General features: G+C 42.2%; 1 protein-coding gene across 5 annotated transcripts in view; it reads left to right on the forward strand.

Moving 5' to 3' along the window:
* The first annotated feature begins 2039 nt into the window (after nt 1–2039).
* The window catches only part of ppp1r12a (protein phosphatase 1, regulatory subunit 12A), a 48376-nt gene continuing 28371 nt past the window's right edge, over nt 2040–22044 (forward strand). For all 5 annotated transcript variants that reach the window (XM_054624258.1, XM_054624259.1, XM_054624261.1 and 2 more), the window contains exons 1-2: nt 2040–2355; nt 20706–20836. In XM_054624258.1, the coding sequence (XP_054480233.1) occupies nt 2119–2355; nt 20706–20836 (368 nt within the window). In that variant the 5' untranslated portion in view covers nt 2040–2118. The remainder of the gene's footprint in view (nt 2356–20705; nt 20837–22044) is intronic.

Here is a 22044-nt window from a genome sequence, read left to right on the forward strand (position 1 = left end):
TTAGATGTTAACTAAACATGCTACATAGGCCATCTTTGGAATAGCTATTTCATTCATTGCATTCGTGTGTGGAGGAAATTTTTATAGCACGCCCATTCCTGAAATGAAAAGAAAAAAGGGCAAGTCAGGTCTGTTTGAAAAAATAACAACTAGAAACTAAGCATAACAGTTATATCATAACAGACTAATGACAATAATTGAAAACAGAATGGAATAACACAATATCAGCAATAAAACTATTTGTAATGTGGATTTACTGTCTTTGGTTGGAAATATATTCATAATATTTGGTTAGCACTATCCACCTTTGGAAAATGCATATGAAGAATGAATATGGTGCAATTCAGTCAATTAAAACTGAAGTGCAGAAGCGTGGGCATGGCAGGATGCAGACCTGAAGAAAACTGCAGAGTTCAGATTTTCATTGTCTTAAAACCCCATATGCTTAACATTGACTATGGTGCCTTCAATTTTTTAGATATATAGTATCTTATTTTCTATTCTAATAGTTTTTTCGACTGATGACTTAGGTCTTATTAGATAGGTAAAACATTATTATATTATTTTTTATTATGTTAAATGAATGAGTTCTGAATGAATGCTTGATATCTTTCTTTATTCAAACTCAGAGGGTTGAAATGAATAAAAAAATAAACAAAAAATAAACAAATATATCGATGGCTTTCACCTCTTTAGTTCATTACATTAATGACATGAAAAGTACAAAAACAGTATCGATAAATGTCCCATTTTTACTTGATAAAAAGGTATTTATATGCTGAGTTAAAGAGAATCTCCAAACATGGTCCAGCATCTCCTAATAACAACTGAACCGTCTCCATGACAACCGAGAGCCTCCTACGCTTAAAGACCGGGGAGGTATGGTTAAAACAAGACGGCTAGATTTGACCTTGTGTTTGTGAAGCTATTCACATATTGTATTACCCTATATTATTGTTAGATCATGTGTCATACATGTAATGGTTAAACTAAGGGGGAACTTTGACATCTACCCAGTAATGTCACAATAAACAATGGTCCTTATACAATACAAAATTGAGTGTAGATGAGATAAGATAAAATAATATAAGATAATCCTTTATTAGTCCGACAGCGGGGAAATTTACAGGATTACAGCAGCATAGAGGATAGTGGAAACTATAGCTATAATAGTGTTTCTGTCTGTACATATGATATTTCAGTTATTGTGGATTTTTTTTACTGTTTTTTATTGCTTATTTATAATACTTGTTTTTTTATTTCATTTTATTTTATCTTGTGTTTCTTTTACTATGTCTCTTGTTTTGCACTATCCTCTATGCTGCTGTAATCCTGTAAATGTTCCCCGCTGCGGGACTAATAAAGGATTATCTTATTTTAAGCAAGAGACATAGTAAAAAAACAAGATCAAAAATAAGTATTATAAATAAGCAAATGAGCAATAAAAAAAACCCCAGTAAAGAATCCACAGTAACTGTAATATCACATATACAGACAGAAACTATTATAACTATTGTATTGCACAGTGTATTTGTATTGCAGAGGTTTTTTAGTGTCATGTACTTTTGTAACATCAAGTACTTTTTACTGTATGTAACTGTGTGTTAAGTAATATTTTCAAGTACTCTATTTTTATTTGGTGTACACAGTCTATAAGGGATTACCCCTCTCACTCTCCCCTCATAATCTATTATAACTATTGTATTGCACAGTGTATTTGTATTGCAGAGGTTTTTTAGTGTCATGTACTTTTGTAACATCAAGTACTTTTTACTGTATGTAAAAGTACCCCTCCTGATGTTAGGTAATATTTTAAAGTACTCTATTTTTATTTGGTGTACACAGTCTATAAGGGATTACCCCTCTCACTCTCCCCTCATAATCTGCTCATGATGACGTTATACTGCAGCTCCTGAGCTCCAGATCTCGCGAGATTACATAAAACAATCCAGACGCTCTCTCTCTCTCTCTCTCTCTTGCTCTCTCTCGGTTCTCCTCTTCCTCCTCCTCCTCCTCCCCCCAGCCCTCCCTTCCCACGCCCCAGTGCGCTGTGGGATAGTGGCACTATAAAGTATATCCTCTCTCGGAGAAAGATAAGAAGCCCGAGACAGGAGGGGGATGAAGATGGCGGACGCCAAGCAGAAGAGGAATGAGCAGCTGAAGCGGTGGCTGGGCTCGGAGACGGACCAGGAGCCTCCCGTCCTGAAGAAGAAGAAGACGAAGGTGAAGTTCGATGATGGCGCCGTGTTTCTGGCCGCCTGTTCGAGCGGCGACACCGAGGAGGTGCTGCGAATGCTGGACCGGGGCGCCGACATCAACTACGCCAACGTAGACGGTCTCACCGCCCTCCACCAGGTTTGTGTGTAGTTATCCAGAGAGCCGCAGACACGAGATCTCGTTTAGCTGCGAGGAACCCGTTCGCGCTGGAACACCTGTCAAATGGAAGCCATCTCATCCCGTTGTTTACCTCCACAACACACTCGTTCCCTTTCCCCACGACACACATCAACACGCACTATATCGTCTCTACTGTGCTTGCACGTCTCAGATATCAATACGCTTTTGCTGTGCGGGACTACTTTTTTGCGCCCTTGTTAAACTAGCTTACTCTCCACCTTCTTCTTCAATGCGGTGCCGTCTAATCCCCGCGCTGCTGTAAACGTCGGCTCCAGTCTATGCGGCCGGGCGCCGGCTACTCTCTGGAACAAGCAGACTCCAGCTAGCGCTTGTGGCTACACCGTCATTCCATTACAGGCTTATATTGTCGTAACTGTGCGCGACATTTGCGTTGTTTGTACACAGTGGACGCCAGTGTTTGGTGTAATAGTTTAAAAGTGACAAAAAAAAGGTTAATAATGGGAGTAGTGGAAGCCAAGCGGGATGTATGCTAACGCTACATTAGCAGGAGGAGCTAGCTGATAACCATTTGCTCGCTCACCACTGTAGCTACGTTGACTAGTTAGCCTCTGAAGCTTTCACAGACAAATCATGAAAATGGCAGCTCTGTGTTCATGTCGTTACTCAGTAAAGCCAGGTGTTACCAGTGCATGAGGCTTCATGGAAGTGATCATAGCCAAATGTCTGGTTATCAGGCTGGTAAAACAGCAGTACAGTAGCTTGTAGGTGCATTCAAAAGAAAGGGGAGGACTGATCTGGACCCATGTTACTGTAACTAGATCTGCTTGGAGTGGAACTGCAGCAATTGGCAATCTAGTTGGGGATTCATTTGTATTTTCTACTACTTTTGTTCATTATCTGCTCAGCTCACAATGTGACATCACTCAAATAGATAATACTTATGAGATATAAACTCTCATGTTATTGGATCTAGTCACATTTGTTACAAACAGAATACGAATGTGGTATATTCAAAATATCAGCTGCTGTGCATTAACATCATTTCAGTTTTTCATTACCAATGAAAAAATGTACCTGGATGGATTTTTAACTAGGACATTGCATTTACAGTACCAGTCAAAAGTTTGGACACACCTTCTCATTCAATGGTTTTTCTTTATTTTTATTTTTTTCCGCATTGTAGATTAATATTGAAGACAACTATGAAGGAACGCATATGGAATTATGTGGTAAACAAACAAATGCTCAACAAACCAGAATATGTTTTATATTTTAGATTCTTCAAAGTAGTTGAATGAGAAGGTGTGTGTCCAAACTATTGACTGGCACTGTATGTGTATGTACCTTTTTTAGACACCTCAGGTACTTAATTACCAATTTAACAATTAAAAAAATTCCAGTTATGATTCTGTAAACAAGCCTTGCCACAGTGTAATTCATTGCATCAGCCAGAATGCTTTCTCTACCATGTTTGTTTTGGTGCCAAATGCTTTAAATATATATAAGAATAAATGTAAAAATCATTCTTACAATAAATGTTTAATGCTTTTTGCATAGATTTCAAGTGATGTCACCTTATTCGTCATACCCACATGTGCCGTGTTGGTAAGCCTGAGTACTGCTAATTGTACCACCATGCTCGATGGCATGTTTGTTGTCCAATACTTTGTTACACCTATTCAAAGCATTAAAAGTATGTTTTCTGAGATTGGGTCATTAGCTCTAACTTGAGGTGATGAGTTGATTTTTATCCGTGGAAATATTTGCTCCGTCCAAATATTAATGGTATTGTTAAATCAACCATTCTTTGTGATCAGAATCTGCTCTGGGGTGCAAGCGTTGCCTTTCTTTGGGCCGATGTCAAGGGATGAGACAAAGTGAGGACAGAATTTGTAGTGCCACACTCCAGACCCAACCATCTCTGGAGACGAGAAGCGGCCCTTGCGATTTTCAAATTATTATTTATTTTTTTGATAAAATCCATAGAATAACATAATAGGATTTTTTTATGAAACCAACAAGTTTTGCATTGAACAAAACCTACATTGCTAATTGTTTCATGTTTTTAGCATAAAATGCACTTCCCTATTCTGTCGAATGGCTGACCTCTGGCTTTGTTGTGAAGTGTGTCATGTTGTTACACGAGGACTCACTCCACAATAGGGTGCAGCGATATCATTCCCAGTGCTGGTGGACCAGTGCACGGTTATAAATACCACCGCCACAAGTTCTCCTAACTGGGTTTCGGGAGATGATACTAAGTTTGGGTATGACTCAGAGTCTGTAGCTCCGCTTTGTAGTGCAGCCCTGGCATGATCTCACATATAGGCTAGAGGTTGTGTCCTCATGCGAGTCATGGGCCTTCTGTCACTTAAACACCATTTGATGCAGAAGGACCCGTAAACATGTTCCCTTCTGTTGTTGTCACTGTGATGTGATTTCACAATGAGGACCATTGCGTTGCACCCTTTTTTTGCAGATGGACTTTGTTAGTGAATAATGATGGTTTGGACAATTAAACAATAAGCCGTGGCGCCTTCAGTTTTTGATACACGCTAGGGTGAATAGTTTGACTTTTTATATAGCTTTTTGCGAATTCAAAAAATAAAAATTTCCATTCTGTGATGTGGTTGACCGAGGGCAGATTTGGCTCACCCAGACACAGGCGGGCGGCATGGATTCAGGTGGACGGTGAAAGAGGATGCACAAGCGGACGAGGGGCTAGGTAGACGAGCGGAGATTCTAGATCTCGTCTGCTAAATCCGTCTCAGGAGGGTAGCATTCCAGGTCCTGTCGTCCAAGCCTGTACATTCCTCACATGACAGTCGCTTGAAACCATGGCAAAGAGAGAGCGGAGCAGACATTCCTCAGCTGTCACCTAAAACCCCTCCCCTCTATTCGTTCTCTCTCTCTCTCTCTGGCCTGATACTCCCAATGCAACGCCAAGGCCCAGCTGACTGTTGCCCCACTGAGCTTCCATCAAGGCAATTAGTGTGGAGGTAACTGGGGCTTGTCGCTTCACGCAAGAAAATCTCCACACTGACCCACACCTTTTTTTTTTTTTTTTTTTTTGGTCTTAAGCGTCCATAGCCTTTGTTGATCCAGAGGACCGAGGCGACAAGACCCAGACCAGCTTAACATGTCAGAGTGGGGGGTATTACAATGCCTCTGCTCTGTTGACATTACACACCCTCATTATGGCCCTGAAGTCTATGAACATTATCTTGCGCTGTCTCCATGACAACGACTCAGGGAAGGTTGCTAGTCACTTGTGTTGGTGGATTTGCATGTACAGAGTCGGGAGTTGCATAACAGGCTGAGCAGAGAAAGAGTCCCTGGCAGCGCTCAGTGCTTTTGAAATGAGAATCAATTTCAAGGTTTTTGTAATGGAACAATTTTACAGAGCATGTGGTGGAAGATGGTGAGGTGGCCGTGTTTCTTTTTTCATCCCGACCAGCCTCAGTCATATTAACACATTGCATAATTGCTGTGGATCTCTCGCTACATCCCCGGCCCCTGAGATTCTCAGCTGTGCCAGAGGCTCGCATCGCAGTTGGCCAGTTAAAGGAGCAAAAAATAAAATGCCGTTGACATGTCCCTGTCCTTCTGATAGAGAGGCTTCATGGCATCCTCTTACGGACCCCCAAGCCTCCTGTCTGTTCTGCCTGAGGGAGAAAAAAATCCTTCCATCTCATGTGGAGAGGCCCCTTTGGCTAAGACAAGCAAAGCATCACATTGCAATGCAGATCCTTTCCCTGTTACTCTCACCTGTTTTGCTCGCCTTTTACAACAGGTTAGTGTCTTATCGTGAAAGGCCTAATCCACAAAAATCTCTCACGGCTCTAGCTGCCTGAAGAATAACTCCCAGATCTGATCACTGTTAGATACAGACTACCTAGGATTACATCATTTGAGGTTGAAATGTAATGGACAGTGCTGTCTTTTTTTTTAGGGGTGTACAGCATGTGGCCTACAGTGAGCCCAGATGAAAATGCTCTTTTGCATGTAGGTTTAATAAAACCTATAAAGCATTGTAAAGCAACAGCCTTTTGATGGGCATGATCTAAATCAACATCCCTGAGGTCTTTTTGGATGGTAGTGAAAAGTTGTACACATTTGCGTAGAGACCAGCACAATTGAGTGCCTTTTGTAATAAGTTATTGTTGAACATCAAGGTCCAGGTAGTAAAGACACCATTCAGCTGGCCTGCAGTGCAGCCTTTCAGTTGATATTTTGTTCATTGTTCGAAAGTAATTTGAGTATTTGTCCCTTGAGGCAGATTTGTGAACTGTGAAATTAGGCAATATAAATAAGATTGACTTGACCACATGGTGGGGGACAACCTGGCATGGACAGTGCCAGGTTGTCCTTTTTCTTTTTGTTGGATTTGTGCAGAGAACGAGTCTCTTTAGCTTCTGCTTCTTTGTCATAACCAGCTGAAGAGTTATTGTCCATTTTTAAATAGGCTTTTAAGTCGACGTGATGAAGTTAAACTACATTAAAATGTTGTCTCAATGAAATGAAAAGGTATCATTGGGTTTTCATGGTAAAATACTCCAGTATTTAGACTGAAACAGGATCCCTGTGCCCAACAGTAACTGCCCATGCTGTCTTCAGGGACTTGATATCTGTCCGTTGTGAATAAGTCTTCTTTCCGCTTTTTTGCTTCCAGTTTCTTTGTTATGGTTTAAGGCCATCTTACAGTAGCAGCTAGTCACTCATGCATTTCTAAAATATTGCAGAATACATTAAGATGCAACTTAATAATTCATGGTCTGGAATCTAGACCGTCTAGATGTTATTGTTCTTTGTCTAGCACGAATAGTTAACAGCCAGTCCTCCTTGAATGTGATTAGCCATTGTCATGTTTTGGGTGTGAAGTTGTGGCTCATACATAGATGTGTTTACTGTTTGCTGCTTGCCATATGAGTTATGATTGTGCATCATTGCATAATGACACATGTTTGTTTGTCTCAATTCTGGTTTGAAATCAGAAGCCTATAGGGACGTGTGTGTATTGGTTCAATGAATAAAATAGTATAATTGTAATTTAATTAAATGATCTTCTTCTTTAGCCCCTTGGTGCCATTTATTCATTCTGATGAACGATCAGCTTCCCAGACGACATCACAGACTTGAGGGTACAGTAGAGGGAATGTTATTGCATCATGAATTTATTAATCGCATGCACCAAAACAGGTCTTGCAGAAGTAATGTGTAACCTAGTGAGATCGAGCAGATGGTAAGAGCAACATTAGGAATAAAATAAAGAAAACCTGTCCGGGATCAATATGGATTAAAGCCAACCGAGCCATGAAACAACAGCAGAAACAGTTGATGGACAGTGCTGTTAGATGAGGGAATGATTTATTAGATTTACTTCCACTTCCGCACCATCTCTGGTTTGTGTGACCAGTTCTGAATGTGGTTAAATGTATGAACTTTTACGCAGCAAGCGTCGAAGGGTTTCATGTAACTCTGAGCGTCTTTGGCTGTTTTGAGTCAGAATAGTTGTACTTTAGATCCACTAACCTGAGATAAACACGATGTCCTCAATTTCATTTCTTTATATAAAGCGACGCACAACTGAATTCCAGTCCGCAGTGAGTCACCGTCAAGCTATTGTAACCTCGGCTTGCTTGATGACTTGAGAGCGTTAATTTTAGAATCCGAGTCCCAGAACATGTATATATTACCTGGTGTATAATTGGCAGGTCTCTCCTTGTCAAGCTGGCTTTGTTCACTGTTTTCATTCAACCTTTTTTTTTTCTTTTTTTTTTCTCACCAACCCCATAATCAACAGCAGGAAGTGTTTGTGCTGTTTGCGCGCCAATGCTATGCAGCGTGCCAGGTCATCTGCCGATTGTGACACGTCGGTGCTGTTTCCCTGCGCAGTGTGTGTCATGATAACATGTCAACTTTTGATAATAGACAGCCACTGTGTGAGCTAAACGGAGTTGGAAGGATTGTAAAATGTCTTGCAATGTGGAGCACGAAACAACAGTTTATAGTAGCTGAACATATTATGTCACGGTAAATGGATGCATGTGAAGTTATCCTCAAGTGAGAGATTTAGTGTGTTCCGATCACTTTGAGTTTGCTGAGAAGTTATACACGAAACTGTAAAGCCATTTATAGAAAGGAAAACAGAAAGTGTTGACTTCCTCTGAAACAAAAATCATGCATGGCTCAATCTTCAAAGGGGGAAAAGATATCCCTTCATGCTCTCGGTGACCCGTGCAATCCGTCAAAATGACTGAAGGCCTTCAAATTCTCCGTCAACGACGTAAAAAAAATATTTGGCTAACTCGACCTCTGTGGCCCAGTTGATTCTTGTTCGTGTGAATCCTGCGCGTCCCAATTCTATACAGACACTGCTGTGATAATGCACAGCAGTTATTCCAGAGGATCCTGAACAGTGAGGGCTCTCTGAAGTATGTCAGATGAGCTTGGCTGCATGTTGGAACTGGTTTACCTGGGGGTCGTGAGGAGAATTCCTCAGCAGAGTAAACCTGCTGCCACGTATATATGTATGATCTGCGCCGACTTGACAGCAAGGCTAAGGACACAGACTTGACCTTGCGTAAAAGCACATTTGACCTGCTGCAGGTTGGGATTTTTATGTCACCCTTAACTATTTCACCTGATTGTAACTGCATCAAAATGAGCAGTTGATTTCAAACCAAAGGCTGCCATGTTTCACTGCTTCCTGTGTTTGGATGATGTCCTGGTTTTACCACTATTTGTCACCCCATGCATGAAGTTGTAGCTCTTATCCCTGCATTGTGGAATGGTTTCTATAGGTGGATGAGAAATAACATGCGAGCGTAATCGCCCGTCGAGACTATTGTGTAAATGAACCTGCCGGGTGCCTCAACAGATTATTGCCCCGCCACTTGCGCTCTCCGTCTGCCCCGCACTTTTACAGGCCGTGCATAGCATCGAGCTGCTGTGAAATGTTTGTGGGATGACTTCAGCTTGTTCCCCCCCCCCCCCCCACCCCACGGCACATAGTGTCTGTCTTCTACTTAAGCGAGGTCTTCTTGAAGCCATCCTGCTGTTGTTTGCTTGACGGCATTCACATGTCTCACGTGGAGTGTCTTTTTTTCTTTCTTTTTTTTTATGGGCTGTTTTTGAACTGAAAACACCTGGACGCAAAGAATGTGAATTCCTCATTGTCTTACAGAGCAGCGAGTGCAATTAAGGCAGCGAGCGCATGTCCATTTGTTGTCTGTGGAAGGGGTGAGGTTACATTCTTTCCATTTATTCTCAAAATGGCTGCATCTTCAGCGGATGACATTAATCTGCCATGTGTATAACATGGCAGATTAATTGTACACAATCTGCACTTTGTGTTATTGAGAAACCAGGAGATCCAGAACATGATATCCTTACATCCTGAGTTATTACGAGTTATTAAATCATCGTCGCTTCCTCTTGTCCCTTGCTGTATTTTTGAAAACGCATCATGATACGATTACTCAGTTGCTAATTTGATAGTACTAATTAAACAAACCATAATTCCATAATCTTGCATATATCACCAGTAATATTGTAAAATGATATTGTACTGATACAACATTGTCTAATATCGGCTTATAAAACTTGCTACCATATTGCTGTACAGTCTAAGGTTCTTCCTTTTCACTTAATTGGCATTGATTTTGTTAGCGCTGATCCATGAGTGGCCATGAGATTGAATGAAGCTGCCCTTTGCTGTGAAGCTCGGCCATTAGTGTGCTCGTGAATAAGTGCATGCGAGCGATGCTCTTCCTGCAGATAAATGGCAGTGTCAGTAAATGGGCCTGCAGCATGACAGCCTGAGTACTTTGGCTTGTGATTCAAATGGTCTTGCGTAAGCAGTATGGCCTCTGTGTTCGCTGGAAGGCCATGGGTTTTTGTTTTTCTATTAGTAGATCTGTTTTCCATGTTTTGAATAATCCCAAATGCTTTTAAACCTTTTTGTTCCACGCCAAATGTCCTTCACCGGACAACAAAAAGATTCAGTCGACGAGCTGGTGAAGAGAGAAGAGTGGGCTTTCACAGACATCAGCATTTCCTGTTGGTGCATTACTAAATGTAGTCGACAAATGTTTAATATATATGATAAGTTCTCACAAAGACTTTTCACATTATATTCATTTTTTTAATTAAAAACAGGAAGTAGTGAAAGGAAAATAATGCTTTTGTTCATCAGCGAGGGGTAACAAAAATCATGCATTATTAATATCAAGACTGATTGCAAAATAGACACTTAAATTCATTACAGTGTCCTCAAACAACATTTTATCGCCATGTTTTATAGAGCATAAATGTCAGGTCACTGGGTCCAATCAGGCTGAGATGTTAATTGACTGTTAAATTAATAATTAATGACCCACATCCACTCCTGCTTAGACACCGTTACGATCCCCAATGTCTAGGCCACTGGCTGTTTTATAGATAATGTTGCAAAAAAATCCTGGTCCGATGTGCAGGAATCTCAATTTGTGATTAATTGATTGCAGATTAATCATAGTTTTATGTTTACTATCCATCTAGGGTATATCATCTGCCAATGTGCACATTATTTGTTATCTCTGTGCCATCGGATGCATGTTTTAAGCAGCTGTCATTCATAACTGATTACCATAGTGGCTAACCATCAAATAAGGAACTCTCTTAATATTGGCATCATACCCCTTTGTGACGTTAGAAACGTTAGCCCTTATGTCACGCAAGGAAGGGGGGAGTATTGCTCGTCTTTCCTTGCTGAAGTGGTGATGGTTGGGTTGGGGGGGGGATCAGGGTGTTGGAGATTTCAGGCCAGAGAGGAACAGGAAGTGGCTGTTTATTTTTCTCATTTCCTCTTTGAGGCTCCACTAGTGAGCCTGCTTCTTCCACTCGCTCTGCTTTCATTTCTGACACTAGCTTAACATAGACACATGTTGTTACACACATGTAGGCATACATACATCTGCACTGCCTTGTCAAATTATTTACCCCAGAAACGGTCAAAAATATGTAATCTTGTGTTGAATATGTATGGGTTACTACTATTTTAAATCGTGGACCAGTTTCTCAACTGGAGATGATCGAGGTCTGCATTGTATCAGTATATTATTAACTTGAATTTGATAAACAATTGAACTTATAGTTGGAAGTCTGGAAGTTTTATCTTTTTGTAGGGCTGCACAATAAATGAAAAAAAACAAGTATTAATCTGTATTAAGTGCAATTATTCAAAATCTAGTGATGGTGTACAGGTTTCTTGTTCCATTTGTTTACATATGAGTAAGTTATTATACTTAAGGTGTGTATTACAATGTATTCATCTTATTTTAGTTCTAATGGTCTTTCATTTGCGTGCGTCGCGATGCAGTGCCACGCTGGTGACGATCCATATTTTTCGCAGTAATGGCTATAAATTGGTAGAATGTCTGCAGGGCAAACTCTGGCGCCACCCACTATCCGTTTAACCTCTTGGGCACAGAGCTCGTTGGCATGAGTGGTGTCGGTGCCAGTGGGGGGGAGGAAGAGGAGAGGAGAGGGGGATCACTGTGGAGCGTTCTCAATGCCAGCGACTGCTCAGTGAGCTTTTCTACTGTCACATAACGGTTCTATTATATGGAAATATCAACGCCATCTCTCCGTAGCTATCTGACCTCTCTACCCCCCCCCCCCCCCCCCCCCACCTCGGCGCCCCCCTCTCGCCTTTCTCGACCCCTCACATGGAAACTAATTTGGCTCTCAAGTACGGCTATTGTTTTGGCTTTTGAGTGAAAGCCCAAGTGAAACATACAGTTACAATCTCGCGGTCTTTTTCTTTTCTTCTTTCTCCCCCCCCCCCCCCCCCTTCTTCCTCAATCCTGGTCTTCTTTTTCCATGGGAATCCCAGGGCCATATATGGTCGTCCTCAGTAGCAGCAGCAGCAGCTAGAGCAGTGAAGGCAAAGGGCTGCGTGTGCATGTGTGTAGTCTGGTTACAGCTCCCAACACGGCTGGCTCATCTAGCGTCGGGACCCAGCTGGTCGCCCTGCAGCGCTCTAACCCTCCCCCTCGTACCCTCTGGCCTCATGAACCCTGCCAATAGCACAGGAGCTGTGAGCTCTTTGTCTCGGGAGTAAACACACACACACACACACACACACACACACACACAACACACACACACACCTTTCAGAATGAACATCCACACTTTCAGAATGAACATCCACACTAAAGGATTCACTGATCCTCATTGAATCCTCTTCTTTTTTTATTTTTTATTCATGTCTGGGTTGTTCTATCTCCATGGTCATATTCACTTTCCCTCCACCTCTTTCATTGTCTGGGTTGCTTTGTCTAACACACACACACATGCAAAACGCAGACACATAACGCACTCATACTTACATGCAAGGCGGTAAGAAGGAATTCCTTTTGTGGAAGTGGCTGCGTGCCTCTGAGCCGATGACGTAGCCCCGTGAGGAGTGGCCAAAGCGCCGATGCCTGAAGCCCCAAGGCTAGGAGTATTACTTATCTGGGAATTTCTCCACTGGTATGCTAGTCCAGGGCCTTGCTGCTTGCTGGTTAGGTGGTTGCAGATAGAAGCTGTACTACTATAGAGAGAGGGAGAGGGGTAAAGTAAGAGAGAGGCCAGGTTTTAACTCCAGAACAAGCTGCTTTTTTTTTTTTTTTTTGTTGCTTTATGTGGGAGAAAACTTTCTTTTTTTTTTCTAGGAAAAGAAACGGCTAGTCCCGTGGTACTGATCTTTATTGTGGATGCCCCTAAGCACACGTTCTGAAAAGCCAACAAGCTGCTCCATTTTGTACATGCAATGTTTGAGTAACCTTATACCACAATGCCCAGATACCGTTTGAGCCTTTCCTGACAGATACTAGAGGGCTACAACCATCATCCATCTCACTGCAGACTTTTTACTCCCCCCTGCATAACACAAAGAAGAAAACTTGGCAAGGGCTTACTGAAAGCACCAGATGATTGCAAAAGATGGCAAAAATTAGCAAAAGTGTCTAATATGTTTTCTTAGAGAGAATGGTAGTGATATCACCCTTCTTTGCATGCCATGTTTTTAAAGGCGCTTTGATCCCCGGCTTGATCACGATCGAAACTAAGAGAGGCTTCAAGCCTTTTGCGGTTTGGGGGTTTGAACAGCTGCCCCCCCTCCCCCCCCATCGCCGCGTTAATCTCTCGGTTTGTTGCCGATGTAGTTTTTACGTGTAGCGTAATCCACAGACATCTCTCTGGGGAGTTTTCATTGGGACTATTTATTCAGGAGAAAGTTCAGTTGTCCTTATGAAAACTGTTGACATTGAGGTCGGTGGATTATCCTGAGGAATCTGGACATTGTTTCTGAAAAGACATGTCTCCATTGAGTTGAGAATGACAGTATTCAATGATTGAGTGCCACAAAAAGAAAATTCCATTCACCACCATTGGTAAATAAAGGCTGGATACCATCAGGGTAAAGAGGGCAAAAAGGGTGTTGAAAGGTAATCTAAGGACAAAACTCATGCGTGTATATTTCACATGTGAAGATGTGGTTGTTGAAGACTTGTTTTATGTCAAGACGGCTACAAAAACAATAAATCAGAGACTAAATGTCTGATTTAATAAAGTAAAGGGGAAGCATAATGGATGCAGCGGTAAATCCTACCAAAGCTCCTTATGGAATACATATTGTTCTATTTTTGAGCGAACTAATGTTGTAACAATGCTGCTTTTAATTGCTTTTATATGTGCATGTTTTTGATGTAATATGTTTGTGGGATCATTTTTAATACATTCCCTATTTTCACATACTGACAGTCTGAAATAAAATAGATCTGTGGTACCCATGGTGGTTCTCGTGACATTCCTTACCACACGGGCACGCAGTTTTCAGTCATGGCTGCCATATGGTGGCCATGCACCATTGTCATTAAATGTAGAATATCTGCTCGCACAATGGGCTTAGCCGGCTGCCCCTTTGCCACTCTTGGCAGTAAAACGTGGAGGAGCCACAACAGGAGCTTTCTGCAGCTCGAGTTGGCCATCTGAGGGTTCTACTAAAGGAAGTCAAGGAGGGGAGGGGTCTTCAAGTGCCTGCTTGATGTGGAGTGCTGCTAAATTAAGCTCGGAGCTCGGAGCTCTCCGTACGATGGCCCAGAAGATAATATATCTACCCTTTTATACACACATGCACACAGAGTAGCTATACCCCTTTACTATACCATGAAGAAGAGCTGTTTTGTCTGCGGTGTAAGACTTGTCTTTCTAAAGTCAGCCACTTCAGTTCCTGTTAACATAGAATGAAGCTCCTGACCTTTTTGGCGCGACGGAAGTTTGTGTAAATGTAAAGCACACTGACAGAAAGTGACAGCATTATGGTTCGATAAGCTTGTTACAGTGTAGTTATGTAAGCTGCTGTGGCTTTATCACTACATCTTGGCTGATAAGTACTTTTCTTGACTTTGCTATATGTTATTCAATAAAAGATTTTATGTGTTTATGTGGCTGTCAAAAAGTCGTTTTAAAGAAATTGTGTAGTCTCTGCCTTTCTATGGTAATATTGAGACATCACATCTGCAGAAACAAACCAAGTAACAATACTGTGCATTCAGAACACGTTAGATACAGTTTGGGGTGAATAGCTTAATATCATCACATCAACTATACTGCGTTTTCATTGATTTAAATCAGAAATTATAAGTAGAAGTGGCACCCACATAATCAAATAAGAAATACATTTTTGTCTTTGCCAGAAAAGGTCATGAGAATCGCTCCAATAACAGTTAAAAGACATGCCTGCAAGAGTTTAAAATAAGGAAGATGGCACCTCGAGATGCTCCTTTCAACAGTAGTTTTTTTTGATGTTGTCTCACAGCGGTTTGCTATTTCTGCGCTGCCTTCAGGGGCTATCCGAGCAACCCCTGTGTGCTTTAAAATGAAGTCTTTTCTCTATTTATTTATGTTTCTTACAAAAGCCTGACAAGGCCTGAACCCATGTTCTCTTTTTGGCTTTGTTGTCCTAGCAACCGACTGGCCTCCTTTCTTAGGTACACGTCATGGGCCCGCTCCGAGGATGGCTTAGCCCATCTTCTTTTGCGGCGCTAGCAGGGAGCAGGGCTTGAATTCCTCCATATTATTTCAGGATTAGACGGGTGCATATGATGGACACTGTATTGTTTCTGTCCTAATCGTCTCCATTTTTATCCCCACTGGCTTCAAAAGGTTTATTAAGTTAATCTCTTGATGGTGCCTGTATTCATCCCCATGCTGGAGGTGTGTGTGTGTGTGCGTGCGCGTGTGTGTGTGTGTGCGTGTGTGTGTGGCCTTATTTATCGTTTTGGCTCAAGAATTTGTTCTACAAGTGCAGCTCTATTCTTCAACATGAACAACACTGTTTCTGTATTTGCATTTATGACTTATGTTGAACTAGAAAGGTGAGGCCTGATTACATGTTGATGTTCGCCAGCCAACAGACTGTTTCCCAGTTGTAAGGCCAGTATGCGTGTGTGTGTGTTTTTGTGCTTTACCTTAACACCAGCTGATGGGGGGACAGGTTTCTTTTTCTTTCATAAAGTTGTTGGGTTTTTTTTTCTTGACAAATACAGGCTGACTGTCTAGTGACGTCTGGCTGATGTTTATTGTATGGTGCTCCTCCCATCAGCATACACCAGCTCATAAACACAGAAGACAAATTTGGTGATTTTAGAGTTAATGTTTTTTTCGAAAAAGAACATGGTAGTAGAAGTGCTGTATTTTGAAATGTGATGCTAAGCAGCCTGTCACAACCTCAAGGATCATATAGGCTCCGTCAAAGCTTTGCAGTGGATCCTGCTACACTGTGCATTCTTACAGTATAAACTTTAGAAAAGCCTTTGGTGTTAAGTTTCCACTTTACTGCACTGAAATAAAGTGCATCTAACAGGGGGAAAAACTAAAATGTGACAACATTTCTCTTTCAAGCCTCAAGGAAAATGTTTTTCATTTATTGATTTTCATCAGATTGGACCTTTTGACTCCCATTGATCACGGCTCCGATTTTTCACCTTCAATTCGAATTAGAGATGAGTTGAATTAGATTGTCGCTGCTTTGATTGCTCCACTGCCAAATCCCACAAAGCCTAACGGATAAAAAGCTCTTATCAGAAGCTGTCCAACACAATGTACATTACAGCTCTATTAATCAATCAAATGGAGCTTCATGTGTCCATTGATTTAGGTTACAAAATGATGTTATGTCAACTTCCCAGAAGCCCTTGTTTCCATTAGGGGAGGTCCTTTTTTATCAAGAAGGGCGCCAAGGTCTCTTCCTGTAGTCCTGCCCGGCACACTGACAGCATGCATCAAGTTATATCTAGCGAGCTGCAGCCACATGGTGTTTAGCAAGGCAGTATTTCTGTCTCACGCTCAATGCAGCAACCTTGGCTTTTTTTTAAGGTCTACTATATGTGTGACTTTGTGACTCTTAAGTATATATTAAAAGCATTCATGGACATGTGAAGCAGACATTGGTATCCTAACAATAAGAATCAACCAAATTGTTTTCAGAAAGCAACGTTTTATATGGCCCTTCATTCAGTGTAGCATCTGTTGTAGCTGCATTAGTTGGGATTCAAGTTTTGCCAGCGTTAAGGGTATTGTGTGGTTGTGATAAAAAGTCAAATGTTTATTTCATTTCTTTGTCATCTTTTTATGCCGCAGCATTGCCCGAGGCGTTCTTTTTTTAAGTACATACTCGTGTCCAGTCCGTTCTCGTAAAAGCCATTTCTCAGGAACTACTGGAAGGGAATTTCTTCAAATTTGTCGTAAACATTCCCCCCCGGGACTCGAGGTCAAGCTGATTTATAATTTGATGGTCATAGGTCAAGGTCAGAAAATGCCAATTATGGCAATGTCCCGCAAATATCTTAAAAAGATTAAGTGAAGGCATTTTGGACAGACTATAGGTGTAAACTGCAACCCGACTGTTCGGCGAAGGCACACCACCACAAGGCGGTAATTCTAGTTCGTACTGTGTAGTGCCGTCCATCTTATTGCCTCCGCGCTTTACAAGCGTGAAGGCAATAAGATCACGCACACTGGCCAAACAGGTTTAAATGGCAACATGTCTGCTTGAGCGGTGAGTCATAACATGTCTGAATGTTTGGCTGCGAGCACAGCTCCTACATGTCATGATTGTGTGAGACACGGGAGTTAAGCCCCAAAACGTTTCTTAACATAACGTCAATTAATAGTCAGATCCACCTCCTCTACTCGGCCTGCTGTCAGATATAAATGATTGTCTGTGTAGGTTTATATGAACCATGGAGGGGAATGTAGGGGCTGCAAAGTCCCATGCTGCCTCCATACATCGCTGATGTTTTGTCTGTTGGTTGAGCGGTAGAAACAGAAACCGAGGGGATGCCACGACACTTTCTCTTGCCTCGTCTTTATCCCGTCCCTCCGGCCACCACGCCATGCATGTTCTTTACGCAAGCTGTCACTCCGGCACCTGTCAGCCACACACAATTACAGCCATTAAGGGATTACCTTTGTTGGACTCCGATAGCTGCTGGGAGGAGCCGGCGGAGGAAGGCTGGTGACGCACTGAGGAGAGGGAGGTCACAGCCAGCGCTGCCTTCGCCTTAAGGGGCTTGTTTCCATTCTTGGAGAAGGAGAAGACTTTGAAGAGATAATAAGTGTGTGGGGAATGACTGAGGGGGAGGATTTTGGTTGAGGACATGGACGACAGTTTTCAGATGAGAGGCAGAGAGCGGCAGCGATCCATTTCTTTTACAGTCCCATGTCAGCAGGCAAATAAGGAAAGTCAGTTTATATGTAAAATGCACCTGATGCACTAATTCAAGGCTGAATGATTAAACGCTATATGTTGCCCTGCATCACCTGATGTCTGTACTTGTACGTATCTTTAAGCAGGTAATGCAAATTGAAATATGTCTGATTTCTAAATAATTGACACCATACCATTTTTTGCTTTTATTTGGTTTTTATATAAGAAAAAGCAAAAGGCAGCGGTGAAAAATGTACTGTAATGTACTACAAAGGTGTAGTCGCTGATTGACTTTGCTGGGCAGCCAGTCAGGCAGCTCATTTTCACTTTAACTTACTGATTTTTCCAATTCAACACCCAGACAGACTTAGCAACATGGCAACACGTGAATTTGACCAAAAGAGCGTGATTGCCCGTGAAAAATAACCACCCATCCTCCCGCAACCTAAAGGAAACGCAACACGGAGCTTTTCGTCACATGATCGCAGAGTGACATCGACATGGTGTAGCGGCTGATCCTGTTCAGAAGTCTTGGGTGTCCCGATACTTTATTTAAACCACCGGTCTGCCTTTGCTGACACTTCTAAATTGTGGACTTGGATGGGGACCACTAGCTGCCATGTGTTGGCACAGGGGAGCCGCATCATATTCACTTAATGGTGACGTCCAACTAACAAACCCACAGGGTGACATTTAACCGGTGATGAGAGCCGCAGACTGCAGCACTTTCAAAGTTGGATCTTGCATCGCTGTCTCACTCAGATTAACACAGTCTGTTCACAAGTTCATCTGCACCTGGAGGAACTCTGAGCCTGAGCTCCCCCACACACACACAACTAAACCACATCTCACACACACTGTCAGATAAGCTCAGCGAGGCCTTTGGAGGCGCTCCTCGGCTCTGGCCATGTACGGCGTTGTAAACGGCCCAAATTTGGACAAGGATTCCAGCCAGAAAGTCGTGTGCCCCGAACGTGAGGCCGCTGTGTGTTCATGTGTATCTGTTTCTCTTGTCAACGCTTTTGTTGTCATAGCAACCCCAGGAGAGGGAGAGCGAGACAGTCCAGGCCCGGTGTTCTTGTGATGGGGGCTGAGGTGGCAAAGTTCGTTTTTTGGATATTGCTGAATGGCAAATGTATTGGATTTTAAGTGTTTATCTCTACTGGTCTGTCAATCAGTGAATCTCTGATTTTTACGGATCAGTTAATACCTTTTTGAATATTTTGGTAAAGCTATTTGAGAAAAAAAAAAGATTGTTTTCCACTTGAGGACTTTGTCTATGGCCGATGCTTTGCAGGTCATCTCGTTAAGTGCATGTCTGTGTAGGTCTAATATAAATAATATACTGATCTTAATTTTTTTTTAGATTTGTCTACACTTGATCAGCATTTGACTGACAAACAGTCGAGTGGTGATTAAATGCACAACAGAAACAAAAAGTACGCCCACTCTGGTGCAAATTCTGTTTCATAATGTCAAAATCACAACACCTCCCACGTCATTCGTCAGAAAATCTTAAATTAGATCCCTCCCACTGTGCAGCTGCTATTTATTTCTGTGGGCATCACTTTTGTTTTTCACTGTGTCATCAGTCGTATACGGTTTGGTTTGCTGCACGGAGGGGTTTTCAGAAAAGGGTTAAACAACATTATTGATGGTGTGAAGAAAATTAAACTGGTGCATGCTAAGCACCCACTTTGTTGTCTGTGCTTCTGATCTCCTTTGGTGACACTTTGCGTGGTATGTCTGTGGGTGGTCTGCTAGGTTTCAATCCACTGTGTTGACTTCGCTTTGAATGTATGATGGGAAATTACATCAAGGGAGATCTGAGATGATTTCAGAAAGACATTTTTTGGTGAACATTTCCCATAGGCTGTTTGCCACTGATAACTTAGTCTTCATGGTTTTACTTGTATTCTTATGTTCCTAATGACACGCCTGTTAGGGACATCCTCCTGTCCTTAACCAAGAGACTGGCCTAAGATGGGTAACTTGTCCCCAGCACCAGCTCCTCATGATTAGGATTTAAATGAAGAGGACAAACTCTTGGGGGCAAATTGTGCCGTCAAATAAAGCGGTTTTGACTTTTGCACAAACACAGATGTGGATTAAATTGGGTGAATCATCCGCTGCTCAGTGTAAGAGAAGAAAACCACGGTGTGTTTGTGGGTTATTTCGGACGGTTTCAATTCATCACACATAAGGAACGCATAAGACTCGACGCATTAGTAAAAGCAGTCTTTTTGAAAAGTGTTTTTTGCAAATTAAATGGCTTACTTTTTGCATATATGCAGAGCACCTCAATGCCTCCATCAGCAGTACTACGTTATGTGGTATTTCAAGCACCCCTGCTATGTGCCGGCGATTTGGGAACGCTCCGGCTGCCAAAATTCCCCAACAATTCTGGACGCACAGGGCGATATATCAGACACAGTGCAATGCTCTCTCCATGCAAGCTGTTAACTATAGACATAAGCTCATATGAATGTGTGCATGTACACACACACACACACAAACGCACATCGATCCACAGGCTAGTTCAAACTTCTTGCTTCTTGCAGTGGCCTTACCCCTCTTCTCTCTCTCTCCATTTCTTTCTCTCTCTCAGGCATGCATTGACGACAATGTCGACATGGTGACTTTCCTGGTGGAGCATGGAGCCGGCATCAACCAGCCTGACAATGAGGGCTGGATCCCCCTGCACGCTGCGGCCTCCTGCGGCTACCTCGACATAGCAGAGTGAGTATTGATAAGGCCTGTTTTGCAAGCCAGTTTATTCAATTTCTAAGAAGCTGCGGTATCTGTTTCATCATGGTTTGATTTCTGCAACCTCATCCTTGCATCCTGTTTTGTATCTTGTTTATTCTCAGAAAAATGTGTTTCTTTTTTTTTGTAACTGCAGCACTCCCCGTAAACCATTTTGTGTGTGTTGTGTGTGTGTGTGTGTGTGTGTGTGTGTGTGTGTGTGTGTGTGTGTGTGTGTGTGTGTGTGTGTGTGTGTGTGTGTGTGTGTGTGTGTGTGTGTGTGTGTGTGTGTGTGTGTGTGTGTGTGTGTGTGTGTGTGTGTGTGTGTGTGTGTGTGTGTGTGTGTGTGTGTGTGTGGTTCCTGTATAAAGGACTCAGCTGGTACTATACAAGTTCTTTTTGATTGTCAAGCATAAAGTGACATCAGGGCTGACGTGGCTGGGCTCCAGCTGAGGTCTGCATTGTCTGGTCACCTCTCTGAGCCCCCCATTAGTGACCTCTGTCTTTTATATTGGAGCTAGCAAGAGTGATTGTCTACTCAGTACGGCCTGGCGCGGTGCTATAATCCTATTTGTTTGAGCTCAATAAAATGGCGTTTTTTTGTCTGTGATAAGTTCAAGGATGAGAACTACTGATACTGAAATTAACATTGTTTTGACAACTCCCTACCATCCTCAACAGCTGCCAAATGGCGAACGTTTACTGTTTAAACGCCTATAGTCATTTCAGCTGGCGTGCCAGAATCAACACGTCAAAAGCAATCATTTTCAGTCGCACACAGTTCTCGTCACTATTTTGACAGGAGCAGCACCCCATTTTGAGGCTCAGACACACTTTGTTAGAGTTATGTAATCAAATGTGGAGATATCAGGCCCACTGTATCTGGAAACCAAGCTCTAGAGTTGCACTGTAATATTTTCTGGTCCTTTTTCGGGTAAGACGACACAGAGATGTTATCAGAGGATATTTAAACAGGCTAAAGGGGACTGAAGGAGCTCAGTTGTACTCATTGTTTAGAGTTTTGGGAGTGTGCTGTGACCTGCTTTACTTCTGTGTTACATTACAGGAACCTGGCTGCAGATTTATTCCTGTTATTAATTCATTTTTTTACCAGAAAGTAACAAGTGCAACTGAATGTGGGGGAAAATAAACATGTGGCCTATGTACAAATTAGTTGCCAGGCAAATTATTATTTAGATAAG

Source organism: Anoplopoma fimbria, chromosome 23 (genome assembly GCF_027596085.1).
Source record: "Anoplopoma fimbria isolate UVic2021 breed Golden Eagle Sablefish chromosome 23, Afim_UVic_2022, whole genome shotgun sequence".
Lineage (NCBI taxonomy): Eukaryota > Metazoa > Chordata > Actinopteri > Perciformes > Anoplopomatidae > Anoplopoma > Anoplopoma fimbria.